General features: G+C 31.6%; 1 protein-coding gene across 1 annotated transcript in view; it reads left to right on the top strand.

Moving 5' to 3' along the window:
• Positions 1 to 20245, top strand: part of LOC118064294 (neural cell adhesion molecule 2-like) — a 433677-nt gene that overhangs the window by 345185 nt on the left and 68247 nt on the right. Inside the window, exon 13 of the mRNA XM_035078796.1 lies at positions 4908 to 5135. Within this exon, the coding sequence (XP_034934687.1) occupies positions 4908 to 5135 (228 nt within the window). The remainder of the gene's footprint in view (positions 1 to 4907; positions 5136 to 20245) is intronic.

Genomic DNA, 20245 nt, shown 5'->3' on the forward strand with positions numbered 1-20245 from the left:
GTCAGAGTTACGTACGACTTTTTATTTTCTGAGTCAAATTGCTATTGATTTCTGACATTGAATTTTCTGGCAAAAATTGTACGACTCTCTGTTCTAGAGAAACTGCTGATAAATACGTAAATGACAACCTAAGACTGTCACATGTAAGTTGATTTCACTACTAGATATCTTAAAAGATATAATTGCACAAAACGTAAATACACCGGCTGTGAATGATTCATTGATATGGTTAGAATCATTATAGCTAATAGCTGAATGTTTTAGTTAATGAACTTCATAGCAATACATTGACAACAATCAGTTATTTTTTCTATTTCCTGGGATGATACATGTGTCTGGTACTAAACACTAGCGTGGACAAAATTATGAAGATAAGCTAGTCTATTTATATAAATAAAATTAGAGTGTCTGTCTGTGTTTTTTAAAAAAAACTGTTTCAAACTAAGCTCAGAGGGTTATTCGCGTGCTGTTGGAAAGTAAATAATCATTTTTAGAATTTTTTGTCTATCTGTCTGTCTGCCTGTTTGGGGTAATCTCGGAAACGGCGGAACCGATTCTGATGGAACTTCGCAGCACAAGAGGAGGTGGTCAAAAGTCACATAGGCTACTTTTTTATGGCAATTGTTCATAACAATTGCATTTGTTATAACCAATTAAAAACGGGATTTATGCAGAATATTCAACTTCTACCTACGGAATATTTTTTCTTTTACTAGAAGTGAGTTACTAATTATGTGACGTAAACATATAAAGACTTTTCTCGATTTTAACAATTGTATTCTATATAAACTATTAAAAATTGAATCTTTTTAATATATACGAGTCCAACCAATGCAATATTCATTTTTTTTACTAAAAGGAAGTCACTGATTGTGTTACATGATTAATAACTGACTCTTTTTGTTTATAACCATAAAATTTATTATAAAAAATTGAGATCGGGAACTATATAACACATTCGAGTTCTGCCAACGGGAATTTTTTTGGTTTTACTGAAAAAGGATTACTAACCTTGTCACATAAATATAAAAAAACTTCTTTTGTTTATGACCTTCAAATTTGTTATAAGCAATTGAAAATAGGATCTATGCGGGGTATTTAAGTTCATCCACTAGGAAATTTTTTTTTCTCTATCGAAGTGAAGGTACTGATTATGTAACATGAATAAAAACGGATTTTTTTTTTATAAAAATTTCATCGTTGTAAAAGAAATGCAATTAAATTCCAAGATAAAATTACAAATTTTTTCCGTTTATTGTAAGTATCAACGAATTATCACGTTTTTTCCATACCATCACAAAGTAATACGTATTTGGAATAGGAATAGGAATAGGAATGCAAACTAAGAAATTACTGTCTAATACTTTGTTGACTAATCTACTACTACGTAATGTAATTGTGCACGATACGCAGAAGAAGTCGCAGAAATCAGCTAGTAATGAATTAAATTACAAAAATAATTGAAATCCTACTAAAATTGCCATCTTTGGATGTAAGTCAAACTTTTTGCCAGGTACACGTCCGAAACAGCTCTGTTAAGAACAAAATTCTTATTTTTAAATAATTAATTACAATAATTTCAAAACAGCAAAAAAAGTTGAAATCAAATGAAATGCCATGTCATCTATAAAATTGAGTCATTTTCTTCTTTAATTCCGATGCATAGTGTAAAAAAATACTTTTTCAAATTTTCTTTGAATTATTTAAAAATTAACTTTGCAGATAAAAATTTACAATCAATTTTTTTTTTGCGATCAATTTTTACTTAATTTAAAATAGGAGTTAGTTTGAAAGAAATTTCATAAGATTTGACCCAAATTATAGGAATCATGTCCAGAAATTTTCTATCAATAGAGAACGTTACAAGAATTGGGCCAAGTCTTCCGAAATTTTTTTTTAACCTAACTCATTCTTTGCCATTCTTTTGATTAATTATCTGAAAATGAGAATTTTATTATTTACAGAGTCATCATCAGCGTGAAGTTTTACTGACATCCGAAGATGGCAGTTCTGGTAGGATTAAAAATAACAGAAACTAATAACATTTTATTGATTGAATCAATTTCTATCGGAAGAGCATAAAAATTGCGAGAAATGTGTCTTTACAATTTTAAAAATCGATGCCAAAAATAGTCTTTCCGTTTTTTCCCAGATTTGTATCAAAACGAAGAAGATGAATTATTCATTCATTGTACGTATTACATATATGATAATCATGATAAAAATGTTGAACGAACTGTGAAAAACTTTAAACAATCATATTGAATGTCCGCGCCGTCCAACACAAAGGGCAGCATCTCTCGGGCTGTCTGACACTCAACGTCACTTGAAATTCATGAACCAAAAACTCTGACGCCATGACGTCATTCCCTACAATCACGTACATGTGACCGGTCGCGTACTTTTTCACTCGCTCAATTAATTGTATTTTTACGTTAGTTTGTTACTTTTTAAGCTCCTCAATCACTTAAGGAATTGATGTGCAATATTGTGATCACTCAACAATCCTCTGTTATCTAACTAACATCCGTGCAATCACTCAGCCTGTGGCCGGGACCAAGTACACGCATCGGGCATAGAAATCAGTGTTGTCGAATACCGCTTGAGTGACAATAAATAATGTCTTCCACTCATCACCGATCTTCATCCTCATCATTGCTGCATTGTGAAAGACTTACAACCTCTTGCACACTCAGAGGAGACACCTCAATTGCCTTCAATCACTCAGAAAGTGTGACCGTTGCATTGTGTGCTACCTGGAAGCACATACACTCAGACCACTAAGACACTCGTGACACTCATCAAGTCGACCAATTCGCTAATCAACCTGCAGTACAATTTTGTGATATTCAAATATAGCTTGTGTAGTAGTTTAGTGCAAATAAAGACAACAAAAGGTGTTAATTTCTAATTGTTGTTATTTCCGGCAATCTAGTCCGATCTGATCTATTTTTTTTGGGTTCTAGAATTTCAGACGAACAATAATTTTTTACACCGTGCACAGCGGATAATTGCATTATTTTTACATCCTAGAATTTCACATTTATCTCCAAATTTCTGGTTTCCAATCCTTCTTTAGTTCTTCAAAATGTAATGAATTCTCCTCCATCATTTCAATATCAGTATACCCATTTACTGCATACAATAATATTTGTTCGAAGTGATTTTTCAATTGTATTTCAGCATTATTTACAGGTGTCTCCATAATTTTCATAGTTTGTAATGTTGTCAAAAGTAACCGAATAACATTGATGAGGTTAACATTCATTTTCAATTATTGAGTGTTACACAATCTTTAGAATAAAAGATGATAATATTTCTATTTTGAGCACACGATTTTATACACATATAAAATAATGACTATTAACCAAAATTAAAATGAATACAGGAGTCAAAAACATCTATTCACTACAGTATTGAAGATAAATGCGAATAAATAATGTTACAATTTTTTAAATGATCAAAATATGTCACATTCGCTCAAAATGTTAGCATTAAATAATCCGTATATTACAATTATAGAAATAATTTTCCTTAAGTACTTTATCAGTGACTATGATAAGAATTATATCTATGTTTGCTCACATGACGATAACAACATAAATTCTTTTGATTAGTTATAAATCATTTAGTCTCTAGTTACGTCGTACTGAAAAATCATTTATAGTTTTCGAGTTATAGATTTTTCGTTATTTTTAATGAAAAGAAGTGTATTTCCGCAACTTTTATAAATTTGCAAATAAAGGTATTTTTCTTTTTTTTTTTTTGTATTTTTAACGTACAAGGTCACCTCTATCAGGTGCCAACTTTGCGGGTAAAAAAACAGACGTTATAAGAGTTTTATTATTATAAAACATTGCAAATGTTTTTTCTTGATCCCCTAGCCGACAGTACAGCCTTTCTGGTCGTATTTCGCTTCCGAAACAACGACTTTTGTGGCCTACTCGACTTCATGCGTACTTCGATTAACTAGAAGATTTTTGTGGCTCGGAAACATAAACTAATTTATTGAGGAGATGATGAATGGCTTGAGGATGTTGTCCATATGAATATTATGTTTATTTTAACCATATGAGCAATAAAAAAACATTGAACATTCCAATAACTCGTCAAATATTCTACATACGTATAGAAAATAAATCAATAAAACATAGAAAATAAATAAATAAAGAACAAGAGATGCATTCAATCCTTTACTGAATTCGAAAATCGTACATTCAACGATTGTACTTTCAATTTTACTTTTGATTTTAATTTTTTTTGTCAAATATGTAGAATGATTTTATATCAAGATTATGAACATAATACAATAGTATTATTGTTGGTTAAAATTTGAGTTTCTTGTAATAAGTGTTACTATCATTTATGTATAAATAATTTTAGACTGATTTTTGACTTTTTTGCTATTGTCTGCCTCCGACCAGCAGAAACTTCGGCTTCGCCACGGCTCTGCAGAAGTCGGGCGGGCATCCCCCAGACAACTGTTTACCTTATGAAGTGGTTACCGAACTCACCTCCAGCGGGATCAAGAAAAAAAGTAAACGACACTTGGCCAAAAAAGTTGAATGCCCCGGTGTGTGTGATGTAAGGGCCTCGGCTTTGCCTCGGCCATCATATCATACACGCTGGGGATTTTAACTTTCTGGCCTTGGGTCGTAATATATAATTTATTAAAACACCATGATGTTTGAAATTCACTTTTGAGTCGTCATATATATTTCATTCTTCAACTTTTACATCTGCAAAACATGCAAACTTTTTAAGTTTTTTTCATTAAACGCTACAAAATCTGATTGTAAACTGATTTATGTAAACGTATTCTTTATGATACTTAAATTTTCTAGTGCAAATAATAAAGCTCGGTGATGTACATTCAGAAAACTGACGGTAAATTTTTTTGTTTTCAGGATCAGAAAGAAGCTTGGATTCATCACCAATGATTATCACAGTTTTAGGAGTTGTTTCAATATTTGTAATTATAATTTTGATAATTGTACTCAAAGCACAGTATAAAAAGATGTTCATCACAAGACATCGAAAAAACAGCGTAATAAAGAATCATTTGAGCCAGTACGCAAATTTGAGGGTGCAACAAACTTCAGAAATTGATCCAGACATCATACCAAGCAAATTTGGTAAAGATTTGAAGAATATTCTTTTATTTGCCTATTTCGTTTGAATATTCAAAATAATGTTTTGGTTACTGTATGTATGATTTGTCTTTAATCAGTGAAAGATAGGTGGAAAATTTTAATCTAACTAAATGCACTGTTATTAGAAATGTTTTGAATTTCTATTTGTTAATCTTAATGGAAATAGAACTTATTCATTTGTAGGTATGAATATCAAGTCTGTCGTACCTTCATTTCTATCGTTGATGCTTTTACAATTGTGTACTTACAAAATGTCAGATATTCAATACTTTTATTCAATTATTCCAGATGAAAACATTATTATTAACAGTGTATTCAATGTTTATCTTTTAATCTTAATGAATGAAAATGTTCATTATTTTCAAAGGTTCACTATGCTTGACGCTCGTACACTAGTTTATTATTTTTTTGTGCCCCAAATTTTTGCTTTACTTACGTTCTCTTCTGGTACACGTATTGGAGAAAAAAATAGGTCCGCCGTATAAATCATGAGTTAAAAAAAAGAACAATGTTAAAACTTGGATAATAAGAGAAAGAGATATTCGTGATGATTTTCGTTGCCATGAAGACTTCCCTACATGACCTACCAAGTGGGTGGAGTCAAATAGTATAAAAGGGATCGATTTTTCGAAAATCCACACACTTGCCTCCAAAGTGTTAGAATGAATAAACCGCTAATCGTTGTAGCTTTTCGCTGAACGAATCAGGGTTATGGCTCTGGCTGAGGAGTTGTAGCCTTCCAATTTCCTGGAGTGTTGTAGCTTTCCAAAAGCAAGGCCTGGAGGTTGTAGCATTCTGGCGAGGAGTTAGTGCTCCTGGTTTCAGTTAGTAATCAAGAGTTGTAGCTCGTCAGTTACTTAGGCAAAGTTGAAGCCTTTCCTCAGGCAAAGTTAGCTTTCCGAGTCCTGTAGGTTGAGTTAGAGCTCAACCACGTAGTTGATAGACGTTAGAGTCACGTTTTGGGTGAGAATTATCAGATTACCGTATCTTTCTTATATAAATCTAGCTTGTATCATCACTATTCTAAGCCAAAAACGTAATTGAGGTTAGAGTTAGATTAGTTTACAGTGTTTATGGTTATAGTAGCAAATTCCCGCAACTTCGTCCGCGAATAAGCCAATTACAGAAAACTCTTGCTGTGTGATAAGATTAATATAAGAAGATGAATTGAATTCTACTCTAAGACTTAATTTCTGTTTCTTTACTACAAATTATATGTTACAAACCAGAGGAGTCGGTTTACATTCATTGTACATAGTGAGCAACTTTGTTTCCGTAACAAAAAAAGTTTTCCCGTTAAATAAAATCGAACGTGATGCATATATTCCATTTTCGATTGATTATAACGAATTGGATAATTATTAACGGAAGGAAGAGGTTTCCATTTGTTAGACACGGTTAGTAATATTATTCTAGTGGAAGAAAAGATATTCTGTTGGAAGAGCTCAAATATATTGAATAGATCCTGTTTTCTATTGTTTAGAGCAAATTTAATTGTTATAAACAATTTACTTAAACAATTAGTGGACTATAACTTTTCTGACAACACTCTCTGCATATGTGCAAAATATGGTCACAATCGGATAAGCTGTTTCAGAGATTAGCGTGGACAGAAAGACAGACAAACAGACAGACATCAGAAATTTATATAGTAGTATGGATTTAAATTGTAAAACTCAAGTTATTGGTCAAGACGCGAAGAATTAATGTACGTTGCCTTGTATGATATGGTTAGATAGAAGCCTGAACTTTAAATTTTAAATTGTGGCGAGAATCTTTTTGAGAATTCTCGTTAAGAAGATTTGTTTGTTACAAGAGAGACAATAATTTCAAGGCTTGGCATAGTAAATGATTGAGAAGGATCAATTTTGAATCAAAGGGGACTATGATAACATTAATTTTACTTTTATTGGAATGTAAAACACTGGTTGATAACACTTCATTGTAAATGTAATGTATCAAACTTAATCGGATCTGTAAAATAAGATTTGTATTAATTGTTGAGGAGCAAAACCCTAGCAAGTAAATGATTAGATAGTAAAAATAACCATTATCGGTTTCAAGCTAATACACACTGAGTCTCTATGCAAACTTAATCACGATTTGATTTTGAAAATATTTCAACAGATTTTGATAGGTTAAGTTAATGAGCTTTTTTCAGGATAACTAAAGAAATGCTCGAGAATCATCACTGACAACGCGACGGATTAACGTCCGCGCACTGTCAACCTACGTTTTACCGTTTGTTTGAGTCGATTAAGCTTCAAGCAACGTCTCGTGACGGCGCTCATACTGTTAAACGTTGGACCTGGTGATTTTAAGCATGAATTGAAGATACGAATGGAAAACTACCAAGTTTCTACATTAATTTCACAACAAGATTTCAGGACATTGGAAATAGCAGCTTGACGGATTAAGCAAAGAAATCAATCAATGGAATACCATGTAAATCATTAATGTTACATAGCACGTAATTAGTTTCACCGTGAATTACAATAACACTGCCAAAATGGCTCTAATTATATTACAACCATTAATCAAGTATCAACAAGATTCACAATAAGTCTCTTGAATAAAAAATATTAGAATATCAATCAAACAATTGGATCAATTTAACATCGATCAAACAACTATCCATGAGTCTAGTGAAATGATAATTTCTAGTCTCAAGAGAGATTTGGAGATACGGTACGACAAAGAATTGTTGCCGCCGAAATTTCTGACTACGGCGTTCCTTAATCACTCAATAAATTATACAATAAAAATTGCGTGAGACACGCTCGCTATACAATAATAGTAGATCCACTAGCAGAAATAAAGATACAGCTTACGAGTGATGTCCCACGTTCCACCTAGAGTCAGCAAATCGCTCCCTTTGTAGCTGTCGTTAATCTGCTCCACCACCAACGGCTGGATATCCCGGTTTACTGAGTACTTTCTCCAACGATTTTATCCTGGCCACCAACGGCTTCTCCAACAGTGAGAATAAACCTAATGATACAATAGATCTTCTTTCAAACTTCACAAACGTTCGCTTTTCTATAATTATTTGTAAGACTTACAAAACAGTAATGTCTTTTCGGCACAACAAGTAATGCCAAGTGACGTCTTTTCAACAAGAGAGGCAACCGCTGAGTGAAGCTTCTGGTAATCCGTCGTTTATCTATTGCTTCTTGATTAGGAGTAGAGCACAGAGCTTTATTACGCCCTCATTTATAATTTTAAATTTTGGATCAACTATTGATCCTTTTATTGATTGAGAATGGGTCGGTCGGTAATTATTGACCCGACCTCCCATGATAACCTTACGGTAGTGCTAGGTGTCGTCTTTTAGTTGACTATTTTCTTAGTTACCTAATAGAATAGTAAGGGGATAGTCCTTGTTTCCCTGTCTTGAGAAGGACATTTTATTTGAGTACTTCACCTCATAGGGCATAACTCTGGGAATGGCTCTACATCCTCATAGACCACGTCATGTTATAATTAAAACGCGAAAATGTTGGACATTACAGAAACGATACTTTTCACGCCAGGAAAAGTTATTCACACCAAGAACATGTTTTCTGGAAAAATTACTATTTACTTCGAGTTAACCTGGTGACATTTTTGCAATCGAAACAGTGTTGCAAACTATGTGTATGAATTATTATAAGAAGAACATGTAAATAAAGTGAGATTCAAGTGATTTTCCCTAATTTCTAGTAGCAGTTCTATGTAACTTCAACAATTTAAAACTAGTTTTATATACTATTTGTAATTTTTTAAAGATGACCTTTCTAATTAACAACAAGATATTAAAAAAACATTTGAAGAATGTCAGAAAAAAATTTTTAATATACAGCTATATAAGTAATAGCACTTTATGAGTATAGAAAGCAATAATATCAAGTTTAACGAATTAGCGGTAAATTCCAGTGACTCATAAGCGAGCTCGATTGCAAGCTTGCGTACCTAAGCACGTAGCTTATGAATTATAAATATGATAATGAATCCTGTACACAAAAAATTTAAATTTTTATTTGTATTTTTTTTTTTTTTAATGAATTATATATATATATATATATTTATGAATAAGATATATTTTTAATTTATTTCTTTTTTTGAATAAATTTATTTAAGGTTTCTAATAAAATAATCGAACTTTTTTTTTAAAATTATAATAATGAATAAAATACTTTTTCATTGATTAACATTTCTTATTTTCATACATTTTTTAAACATTTTTTAATTGAATATACTAATATGACACCTTTATCCTTCCATTCTCTCTCAAAAATTTTTCATGCGTTAAAAAATTCAGCAATGCATTCATAACATTGCTCACAAGATCTAATATTTAGAATTTTCTTTCCACATTCATCGCACTGTTCAATTGGTGTACGCGTAATGATGTGAAAGTCTTTATAAACTTTATAATTGAATCTTTCATCAGATACAATTTGTAGATAACAATTGGTGCACAAAATTTTATCACTCCAATTGTCTATAATTTGAATAAAAATTCTAACAACTTTTTCTTTTAATTTCACACACTTATAGTCTTCTAGTTCTTCAAAAACTTCAGGTTGGTCTCTGATATTTATTTCTTGAACAGCATCCAAACTGACTTTATCGCAGTCTAAATAATCGGGACAAGTTAGATCCATCTTAATTGTGTGTATTAAAAATTTCACTTTAAGAGTAATAAAATAAACTGTCACAACTGGACTTAAGCGAATCGTTTGATTGAATGAATCACTAAAATATTTTTAATAAACTGTTACCAGTCAAATTGAGTTTTTAGACACCAACGGGGTGTAGAAGAGAGTTAAGCATATGCTAAAGAATACCTGTCATTGGAAACTTCCCTTAATAACGCGCGACTTGAACGTCCTTGATGCGTTATGAAGGAAAAATATATATAGCAATATTAAAAATATTGAAAACTTATAACTGATTAATAATTCAAATGAATTTTCAATAATTAATATAAGTATAATGAATATAATAATAAATATTAAATATGAATTGTAAAATTAATTTAAGTAATCAATTTATTCTATTTTTTTATTTTATTTATTTTTATTATTTATTATTTTTTTTATATATATAAATCAACAAGATACTATTAATTAACTATTTAATTTATAGAATATATTCATTTTATGAAAAATTTAATCATAAAAATAATATAATAGTATAAAATTGAAAATGATTCATTCAAACTTTAGCGCCTACAGGGACGTATCAACGACCCTTCTTCCCCCACACTTAAAACAATTGACAGAGGTGTGAGCGAAGGAAATTGGCTATCCCCCCGGAATAGAAATTCGAAAACTCTTTTTTTTAAAATAATATTTAAATAATTATTATAATTATTTTTTTATTTTTAATTATTTCATTACTTTTTTTTTTTTAAAAAGATTTTTATGTATTTTAAAATTTTTTATTATATTTGTTATCATTTTTTAGTATTTAATTAAATTTAATATACTTAGATAACTATTAGAAATTTTATTTACTTATAACTTTTAACTTTTATTGCATAATTATTTTCTATAATGTCTCTATAGTATACCTGAGTGTTTGAACAATCTTCTCATATATATCCTGGTCTTGAAATAACAATTCTTCTGTAACATTTTACACAATCTTGAACTACTAGTCGTGGTGGACAGAGATGATGCCAATTATTATCACAATAACTGAATGATCGTTTTTGTTCATTTGATATTGTTTGATAACATTCAACACACAGAAGTTTATTATTATAATAATCAACAAAAATTTCTTTTTCTTTTTCATCAATTTTTAAACCTGATGCTGTAATTAAACTTGCGTAAAATTTTATATATCTTCCGGGAATCCTTGTATGAGGAATCCCATATAATAAATCCAATTCTTCTTGTTGTTGCATATATTTTAATACACCATCAGGAATTTTCATCTGCAAAATTTTTTAAAATATTGAGAGATTTGATCAATAATAATGAAGTATATTTATTAGTAATTTGAAAATTTATTCAGCCATATTGAATACACTGACTGATTTATGTTGCAATTTTAAGTGATTTAATTTTGTTGAATTATTTTCTGTTTCTAATTTCGGATAAATTCTTCTTTCATTATCTTCGGATTGTTGAAATTTATTTTGGTCGATTCTTGAAGATTCTCCTTCTCGATCTTGATGATAAAAATTAGTTGCTTGATTTTTTTTGTCTTCTAATTTTGGATAACAAATTTGCGATTGATTTTGTTGATACATAATTTGTTGAAACTCATAAGGAATTGTTGGTGAATTAATTTGAACTTGAGGTTGATCTATGATAACCTCCATTTTTGAATTATCATTTTCATTATTTTTAGAATTATTTTCTTCCGTTTTGTCATTTGAATTAATATTATTACAATTATTATTTTTATTTTGAGCTTTATAAAGAATAAAATGAGTACATGCGTCCCAAAAAGACAATAAAAGATAATATGAGCAACCATAAACATTTCTTATGGCATATCCATGAATAATTGTATCAAAAACTAATTTTATCAAACGAATAATAGTAAATATACCGAGAAGTCCTGCACTTATTGTTCCAAAAGCCACAAACTTCCCCCAAGTTTTCTTCCATGTTGATTCTGCAAGTTTTTCTAATGAATTTTGATCAAATAAATCATACATTGATTCTCCTTGATTAATTGTTTGTTCCCCAGATAAAACACGTGCAATGTTATTTAATATTGCTGGTTTCTCCAAGGGAGACATGATTCTATCTCTTAATTTCTCTAGATTTTGTTGAGAATAAATACCACTTGTAACTAAAGATTTTAATTGAACATATTTCCATGTTGATTTTATTGAAGGTTTGAAAATATTTGGTGGAACAACTTCGATAGGTCCAGGTGAAAATCTATACCAAACTCCGTTGACATTAAAAAAAGGTAAATATTGTAAATCACAAGTAATTTGAGTTCCTTTTCTCACTAAAATATGTGTTTTAGGTTTCAAAAAGTAACTTGAGTTTCCCTTAACCACTGATAATTCTTGATAACATTCTTCTCTTGGGTATACCGATACATCTACAGCTAAACATTTAATTATTGTTACAGTTTCGCCTGCTATAATCGCCATATAGCCTGGCCCTTTCAGATAATTATACGCAAATTTATCTGGATTTTGTATAGCTAATGATAAAGAATTCTGTAAAACATTTCGTTCTAAATAACATCTATAAACTAAAATATCATTATATAATTGTTTCATTTGTTTTTGAATAAATTTTTCAACATAAACAAACTTAGAATTAACATACGTAAATAAATCTAAATTTCCTGTTAATATACTTTCTTTAATTAATAAATCGTCTTTACTAGTTTCATAAATAAATAAACTTGGATGTTCTGTTCTGATTATTTTATAGCCCCATATTATTTCTACTTTTGCCGTGGCTAAAGCAAAAGTAATTCCATTTGATTCTAAAGAATAAATAATTTCATGCGATTCTGAATCTTTTTCGACTATTCTGTTTACTTTTCCCGAATATAAAAATTCATATTCATTGAATTGACAGTCATCGTGTGAAATATATTCCCAAAAAGTATATCCTATGAATTTTATTTGATTTTAGTTCAATTTCAGCAAAATATTCCTGTAGAAGGATACTAATTATTCCTTGAATTACAACATTAGCCTAATTTTCATAGATATGAGAATAATATTTTCCAAAAAATTTTCTATCGTTCTCAATACTTCCAGCAAGTGTTACACTTCTTGTGGTTGTATCATTAATTTTTAAATCAGTTAAAAATATTTTTCCGAGATATACAGAACCCGTTTTATGAATTTCAGAACATTTTTCTTTAGAAATTTCATACAAATATTCATTAAAACCGTTATTTACTATTGAAATATGAGAATGCATTCTACAATGATAAACTGTCCGTAAAATTTCAATTTTACATTGTATTACTTTAGTTAAAGAAATTCTTTTTAATTGTAATAATTGAATAGAAGGTTGAGAAATATTAACTTCTCTTTCTGGAAATTCACAATCTCCAATTTCATTGATTGAAAAGGTGGTTGAATTTGCTGTTGATCTTTCACAATCATATCCAATTATCCCAAAAACGGATGTTGGACTTAATAAAAATAAAATTGCAGCGGAAATTATTTTGATAATCATCTGTAAAGTAAATTAAATAGCTTCATTGTTATCACCTATTTTAAAATTTAATTTTCGTATTTTATGTATTGGTGTTATTTCTGGATTAATAAATGAATATCTCAATCTATTCATATGAACAATTTGTGTTCGTTTTTCAGTTTGAATTTTTACATTCCCTTTTACTAAAATTTCAAGAACTTTATATGGACCTGAATACTGATCTTTAGTTTTTCCAGGATTAGGTCCACTTTGTAAGAAAACATAATGTCCTGGTTTAAGATTTTGAGGATTACAATATTTATCATAATATTTCTTCGACGTTTCTTTTGATTGAACTAAATTTTGATATGCTAATAATCTTATTCCATGTAATCTTGTAACTAAATCAATTAAATATCCTTGCATAGTAGGTAATTGTTCACATTATCTTATAGGTTCACTAGATGGTAATCTAGCTTGTTGACCAAAAACTATTGTATAGGGTGCATTTTGAATGCCAAAATGATAACTAGTATTATAAGAAAATACTGCTAATTCTATCTAATCATCCCATTCATCATCAATTGATGAATAGAAGATATTCATTCAAAGATTGATGTGATCGTTCTAAGGAACCATTTGATTGTGGATGATAAGCTGTCGTTCGTAACTTTTTAATTCCGAACCTTTTAGCAACATTTTGTAACAAGGCACTCATAAAATTGCGACCCTGATCTGTTAAAATAACTTTAGGTGGACCAAAAATACAAATATATCGTTTTATAAAAACATCAGCAATTGTTACTGCTTGAGTATCTTTTAAAGGAACTGCTACACAAAATTTAGAAAATAAATCTTGAATTGTTAATATATATTCATTTCCTTTTTTAGTCTTTTGTCTTGCTCCTACAATATCTAAAGCAATTTTCATATTACAAGTAGCTGGGGTATCTGTAATAATCATTGGTTCTTTATTCTTTTTACGAACAAATTTCTTTAATTGACATTCTAAACATTGTTGAAGTCGTCTTTGTATATCTATTTTTAAATTTTCCCAATAATAATTTCTTTGAATTCTTTGATAAGTTTTAGTTACACCATGATGACCTCCTATAGGTAATTTATGCATTTCGAAAAATATTACATCTCTTTTTTCTTCTGGAACATAAATTTCTTTTAATTTTAAACTTCCTTTATCTAATGGTTCTCCTGTGAAATCAACAAAATAAGCTAAATTATCTTTTCTAAAATGAAAATAATCTTTAATATCAATTACATTTTTAATATTTCCTTTGAATAAATTTTCCTCACCATCACTAATAATTCCATTTAACTGTTCATCGTCAATGTCATTGTCATTATCATTGTCATCGTCATTTTTATCATTATTATCTGTAGTGCACTAGCGACCAGTGCCCTATTTATATTAGGTTAATTAGCCCGCGCTCGCCAGAGGTTATCCGAGGTAGTCTCATTAGAAGTGGGGTCATCCTCATGACACCACATTCATCTGCAAAAATTGGGAAATAACTCTCTTGGCTTCCGGACGCCGGCCTGGCAACACGGCTACTAGACGGTACTTCTTCACACCTATTTCGTTGGAAATTTCTGCAACCTAATCTCCTTGGCAGTGATCTTGGATGTTGTTTGGGGACTGAGTACCAACCAGACATCCAGATCAGGACTTCGCCGATTCTTGGGAGGTTACTGGAGCACGTGGAGAAGTATTTTCCCGACTACGGTATGAAGAGTATTAAATATTTTAATCTTAAGTAAAATCGTGACCTTGTAGGTCAGCGTGGTCAGGCTAGAAAGGCTATATGACTAAAATCATTATAATTTTGTTAAGAGAATTGGCTCTAAATTGTTTGTGTTTAACATTGATGTAATTTTCTTTTATGCTCACGTACGTGATTTATATTTCTTGAGTGATCAAAATCGAATAATACATGCTCTAAGTTTCGTTATTTCAATTTTGTTTTTGACTTTTATATTTCTGTATTAATAGTGTGTTATCAATAAAAATAATAACATTACATTTTGGCGCCCGACGAGTACGCAAAGACTTACAAATAAAAACAAAAATAGACTCTAACGACTGAGTTACTTGATATACTATATGATAATTTTGAAATTGATATTGTATAAAATTTATTGTTTTGTCTAATGTTTTTAAAATTGTACATGAAGGTAATTAATTCAAATTGACGTCGAAATTTATTTTCTAAATAATTAAAGTAAATGAAAATATAAAAATCAGAAAGACTTGAAATAATGAAAACAAGTAGGGAAGCAAGAGATAATATTATTGATAGAATTTCTCATAGATCTCGAATTTGCAGGAAAAAGAAAGCATAGGTGATATAAATGGCTAAAACTCAGAAAATTCAGGAGGAATGGGAACGAATAAGGCAGGCGAAGCAATTAATTGAGCAGGAGCAGTTAAGATTAAAAGCGCAACAGGCGCAAATGGCGGCTCGTCAAATACAGGAAAACAATGTTCAGGATACAACGGAAAATAAAATAATTGAGAGTTTGGTGAGTCAATTCCAGTACTTACAAACAAATATTAAGGTACCTAAATTTAATGAAGATACGAATCCTCTTGAATTTCTTGAAGAAATTAAAAAATATTTACGATTAAAGAGTGTGCGTGAGGAGCACCAGTTGTTGGTTATAGATAGTTTATTAGAAGATAGACTTAAAATTTGGTATGAGGTAATAAAATCAAAAATAAATAGTTTTCGTGAATTTAAGGATGAATATAAACAAGAATTCTATTCTGTCCCTGTTCACGTAAGATGGAAAAATAAATGGTCATTAAGAAAGTACAACCGAGCTTCAGATGGCACGTTACAAGCTTATTTTTATAATCAAGTCAGAGAAGCAAAATATTTTGATTCTCTGTCTGAGTATGAAATAAATTATTCAGTAATATTACAATACCCGCCAAGTATAAGAATAGCATTGTCATCAGTTGATTTATCTAATACTAAAATGGTTGCTCAAACGCTAATGCAGCTCGATAGTACCTATCAATACGATAAGGAGCAGAATAAAAATTATAAAAATAGTACAAATAATTATAATAATAATAACAATAGTAATCCTCAGCACAATTCAAATCACAGTGGTGTAGCTCATAATGGTATCAACGCGATCAGAGTAAACAAGAGATGGAAACGTGGTGTTAAAAATGACCAAGTCACGCGCTTTTCTAATTATTCTCAGAATGTTAATAATGATAACAAAAAGCAATGTTGTTATACAAATCAAGTTCAAACTTGTAATAATCGAAATCCTGTGATTTCAAATCAAACTCATGCGTGGTCATTTCCAGACACCAGATTTCCTCCTCCAAGGTCGAACGTTGGTCGCGGGTTCAATGTTGCTCCAAGTGTAGCTCGTGACAGAATAATAGCAAATAATTCTTATAACAATGTAAATCATTTAAACTAGATAGTGACGCGACAAGTATAGGTCCGTTGTCGCGTCCTACCGGTTATGACTTTATCCAGGACCTCATGGAAAGTTCGCAAAATAATAATAATGATAAACAGAGTAGACCGAGAAAGAGGAAATTACCTCAAGTTAAAATTGGTATGGGTGGTGTGTCGGCTTGGGCTTTAGTTGACTCGGGAAGTGAGATCACTTCGGTGTCAGATGATTTTTATAGTAAAATAGCTGGTAAACAACCCTTTCATGAGCTTCCAGTCCATAATGTCAAGATTTCCATGGCTGTCAATAAAAAGTCTATATTAGTGATACGTCAAATCTCTTGTAAATTCTCAATTGATGGTCAAGTATTCAATCAGATCTTTTTGGTCGTGCCACGTATGATGTCATAATTGGAGATGATTTTCTTGAAGGTAACTTAGCCATTATCAGTTACCCGGGTAAGAGCATCAGTCTCAATGGAAAAACGATTGATAGTAGTCAAGTTTCGTTCGGTCTGGGGGATCGGGGGATGGTTGAGGCTCGCGCCGGTGACCAGGCTGATATGTTGAACTCTATGCAAGTTTATAATAATTTAAATGTAAATATCAATCATTTTGAGAGTAAGTATGAGAATAACATGAGTCAAAATGACACTGTTGGGAGTAATCCTGAAATTAATAATAATCTTGTTAATAATGGTATTAATGATTCTCGTCATGATAATAATATGTATAATGATTATGTTAAAATGTCTAAATTGGAAAATGATCTTAATCATAATTTAAATAATTTTTATATTAATGAATTGTCTAATATAAATAATGTTGAAACTTGTAATTTTGATTTGCTTTCTCATGCTTGTGAGATTAATAATGTTAATGAAAATTCTATGCTGCAAACGACATGTTGTAAATCGGGGGATGCCTCAGTACGTGATGGTGGGATATCCTCACACTTTCAGAAAAATAATAAAGAGTTTGCTATCAGCAATCAGCCTGATCGGGGTAAAGGCGGGTGTCAGTCATTTCTTGAAACTCTGCAGGGCGTCGCTGGTAAGCTAACGGGACTAGACAAAACTCAGTCGAAAGCGTTGATTGATTTGCTATTGAAGTATCAGTTATTGTTCTCGGATAAACCTGGGTGCACTTGGGTTTATCAGCAACGAATAAAATTGATGAATCCTAAAACAATTGTCAGGAAGTCATATCCTGTGCCCTTCAAGATTCGTGAAGCTGTAAGAAAGGCGATCCAATACATGTTAGATCAAAAAATCATTGAGAGATCAGTTAGTCTCTTTTGTAATCCACTTCGAATTGTGATAAAAAAGAACGGAACAGTTCGGGTTTGTCTCGATGCAAGATTTATTAATGCGATAATTGAAGGAGACAATGAGTCTCCACCATCCATTCAGGAACTTACTCAGGACTCGCTAGGTCGAAACTTCATGACAACACTGGATCTCACTCATGGGTACTGGCAGGTGCAATAGGTGGGCATGGCAATAGATAATAATATGAACCACTTTCTTAGATGTTATGTTGATGACATGTTTGTGGCTTCACATTCATTTTCGGAGCACCTTACACATCTAGAACAGATTTTTGATTGTTTGTTGTCTCATAATGTCACCTTAAGGCTCGACAAAGCATTGTTCTGCCAATCTCAGGTACCCTTTCTTGGTTTTGTGATTAGTAGCACTGGTATACAACCTGATCCTACACGATTACAGGTCATTCGGGATTTTCTCCCACCAAAGAATAAAGAAAAACTTCAGAGTTTTCTTGGAATGTGCAACTACTATCGACAATTCACCTTGCGGTATGCTAATTATCTCGATCCATTCAGAGACTTGTTGATGAAGGGTATAGTCTGGAATTGGACTCAGGAGCATGCTAAGACATTCGAAAAACTCAAGATTGATTTTTGCAACGTTACTCCGTTGCGTTTTTATGATCCAAATAAACTTATGATGGTTCAAACTGATGCCTCCAATCAGGGCATTAGTGCCATTTTATGTCAGGAGTTTGATGAATGACCTCAGATTGTATCTATGGCCAGTCGTTGCCTGGTGGCAGCTGAAGTTAATTACAATACTACTGAAAAAGAGTTACTTGCTATCGTTTATGGCCTTGATAAGTTTAGAATCTATCTCATTGGGCGTAGATTTACCGTTGTCACTGATCACAAAGCGTTGACCTTTCTCCATACTACTCCATTTTTGACAGCTCGATTGAGCAGGTGGGCGTTGTTACTCCAAGAATTTGATTTCGATATAAAGTATTGTAAGGGTAAAGAGAATATTGTTGCTGACTTTTTTAGTCGTCATCCTGATGTTCGCTTCATGACGACTGAACCTGAGACTGTAGTTATTGCATCCATTACTAGTCACTTAACGCCTCACACTGATGCTCCTGATGTACTTGTCTTCATAAGTCTATTAGAATTGGATAATAAGTTTAGCCGAGTATTAAAGAGTCTAGTTACTACTCAAACTACAGATCCAGATATTGTCAAGTTTGTTCAAGCTAGCTCTTCTAGTGAACGTGTCCAAAGATATAATAATTTATGGTTTTATCGCCCAAACAATGATAATCATTGGTGTTTGTTAATTCCTAAAAATATTCGAGATATGACTATTAATCATGAGCACACTCGGATGGGTCACCCAGGTATCTATAAGACGTTGTATCATTTACGACGTTATTTTTATTGGAAAAATATGAGTAAAGACGTGAAAAGAGTTGTTAGTAGGTGTGATTTGTGTCAGCGAACCAAGCATTCATCTCAGCCGTCTGAGGGAGAATATCAAATGGTCACTCCCAAAATCTATAGGTGGAGTACAATATATTTTGGTGGTGCTTGATGCATTTTCAAAACTGGTTGCTTTGTATCCTATGAAGCGTGCGACCACTAAGGCCACGTTGAACAATATCCTTAATAAATACATTCCAACATATGGAAAACCTGCTCGAATCCTTTCAGATAATGGTACTCAATTCAAAGCACATCTTTTGCGAGCTGCCTTGGAGCAGCAGGGAGTTCGCGTTATATTTTTGTCAATTCGACACCCGCAGTCTAATCCTACCAAGCGAGTGTCACCATTCACTGTAGTACAAAACAGATACCATATGAATTACACTATGGTGAAACGGTCGAGGATAAAATTCGTAAATTACTTAGTTATCCAGAGTCAGTACCTCTTGATCGTACAATCCAGCTACATCATGCCAAAAAAAAATTATTTAAGAGTTATGAACAGCGGGGTAAACAACAAAAAAGTGTAAGTCGCGTTGTCATTGAAGTTGGTGATAAGGTGTTATTACGAGTACCTCATTTGTCTAGTAACACCGATAGGGTTACTCACAAATTTTTCCATTTATTTGAAGGACCTTATGTAGTTTCTACCAAGATTAGTGCCAACACGTACACTCTGAAATCGTGTGATGATGATCATATTATTGGTACATATAACCGAGCTAGTTTAAGAAAGTACTGGTCTTGACAATGAGCATTTTAGCTGGAGGTAAATTTTGG

This window comes from Chelonus insularis, unplaced genomic scaffold (assembly GCF_013357705.1).
Source record: "Chelonus insularis isolate UGA/USDA-ARS -01 unplaced genomic scaffold, ASM1335770v1 contig_17_pilon, whole genome shotgun sequence".
Classification (NCBI taxonomy): domain Eukaryota; kingdom Metazoa; phylum Arthropoda; class Insecta; order Hymenoptera; family Braconidae; genus Chelonus; species Chelonus insularis.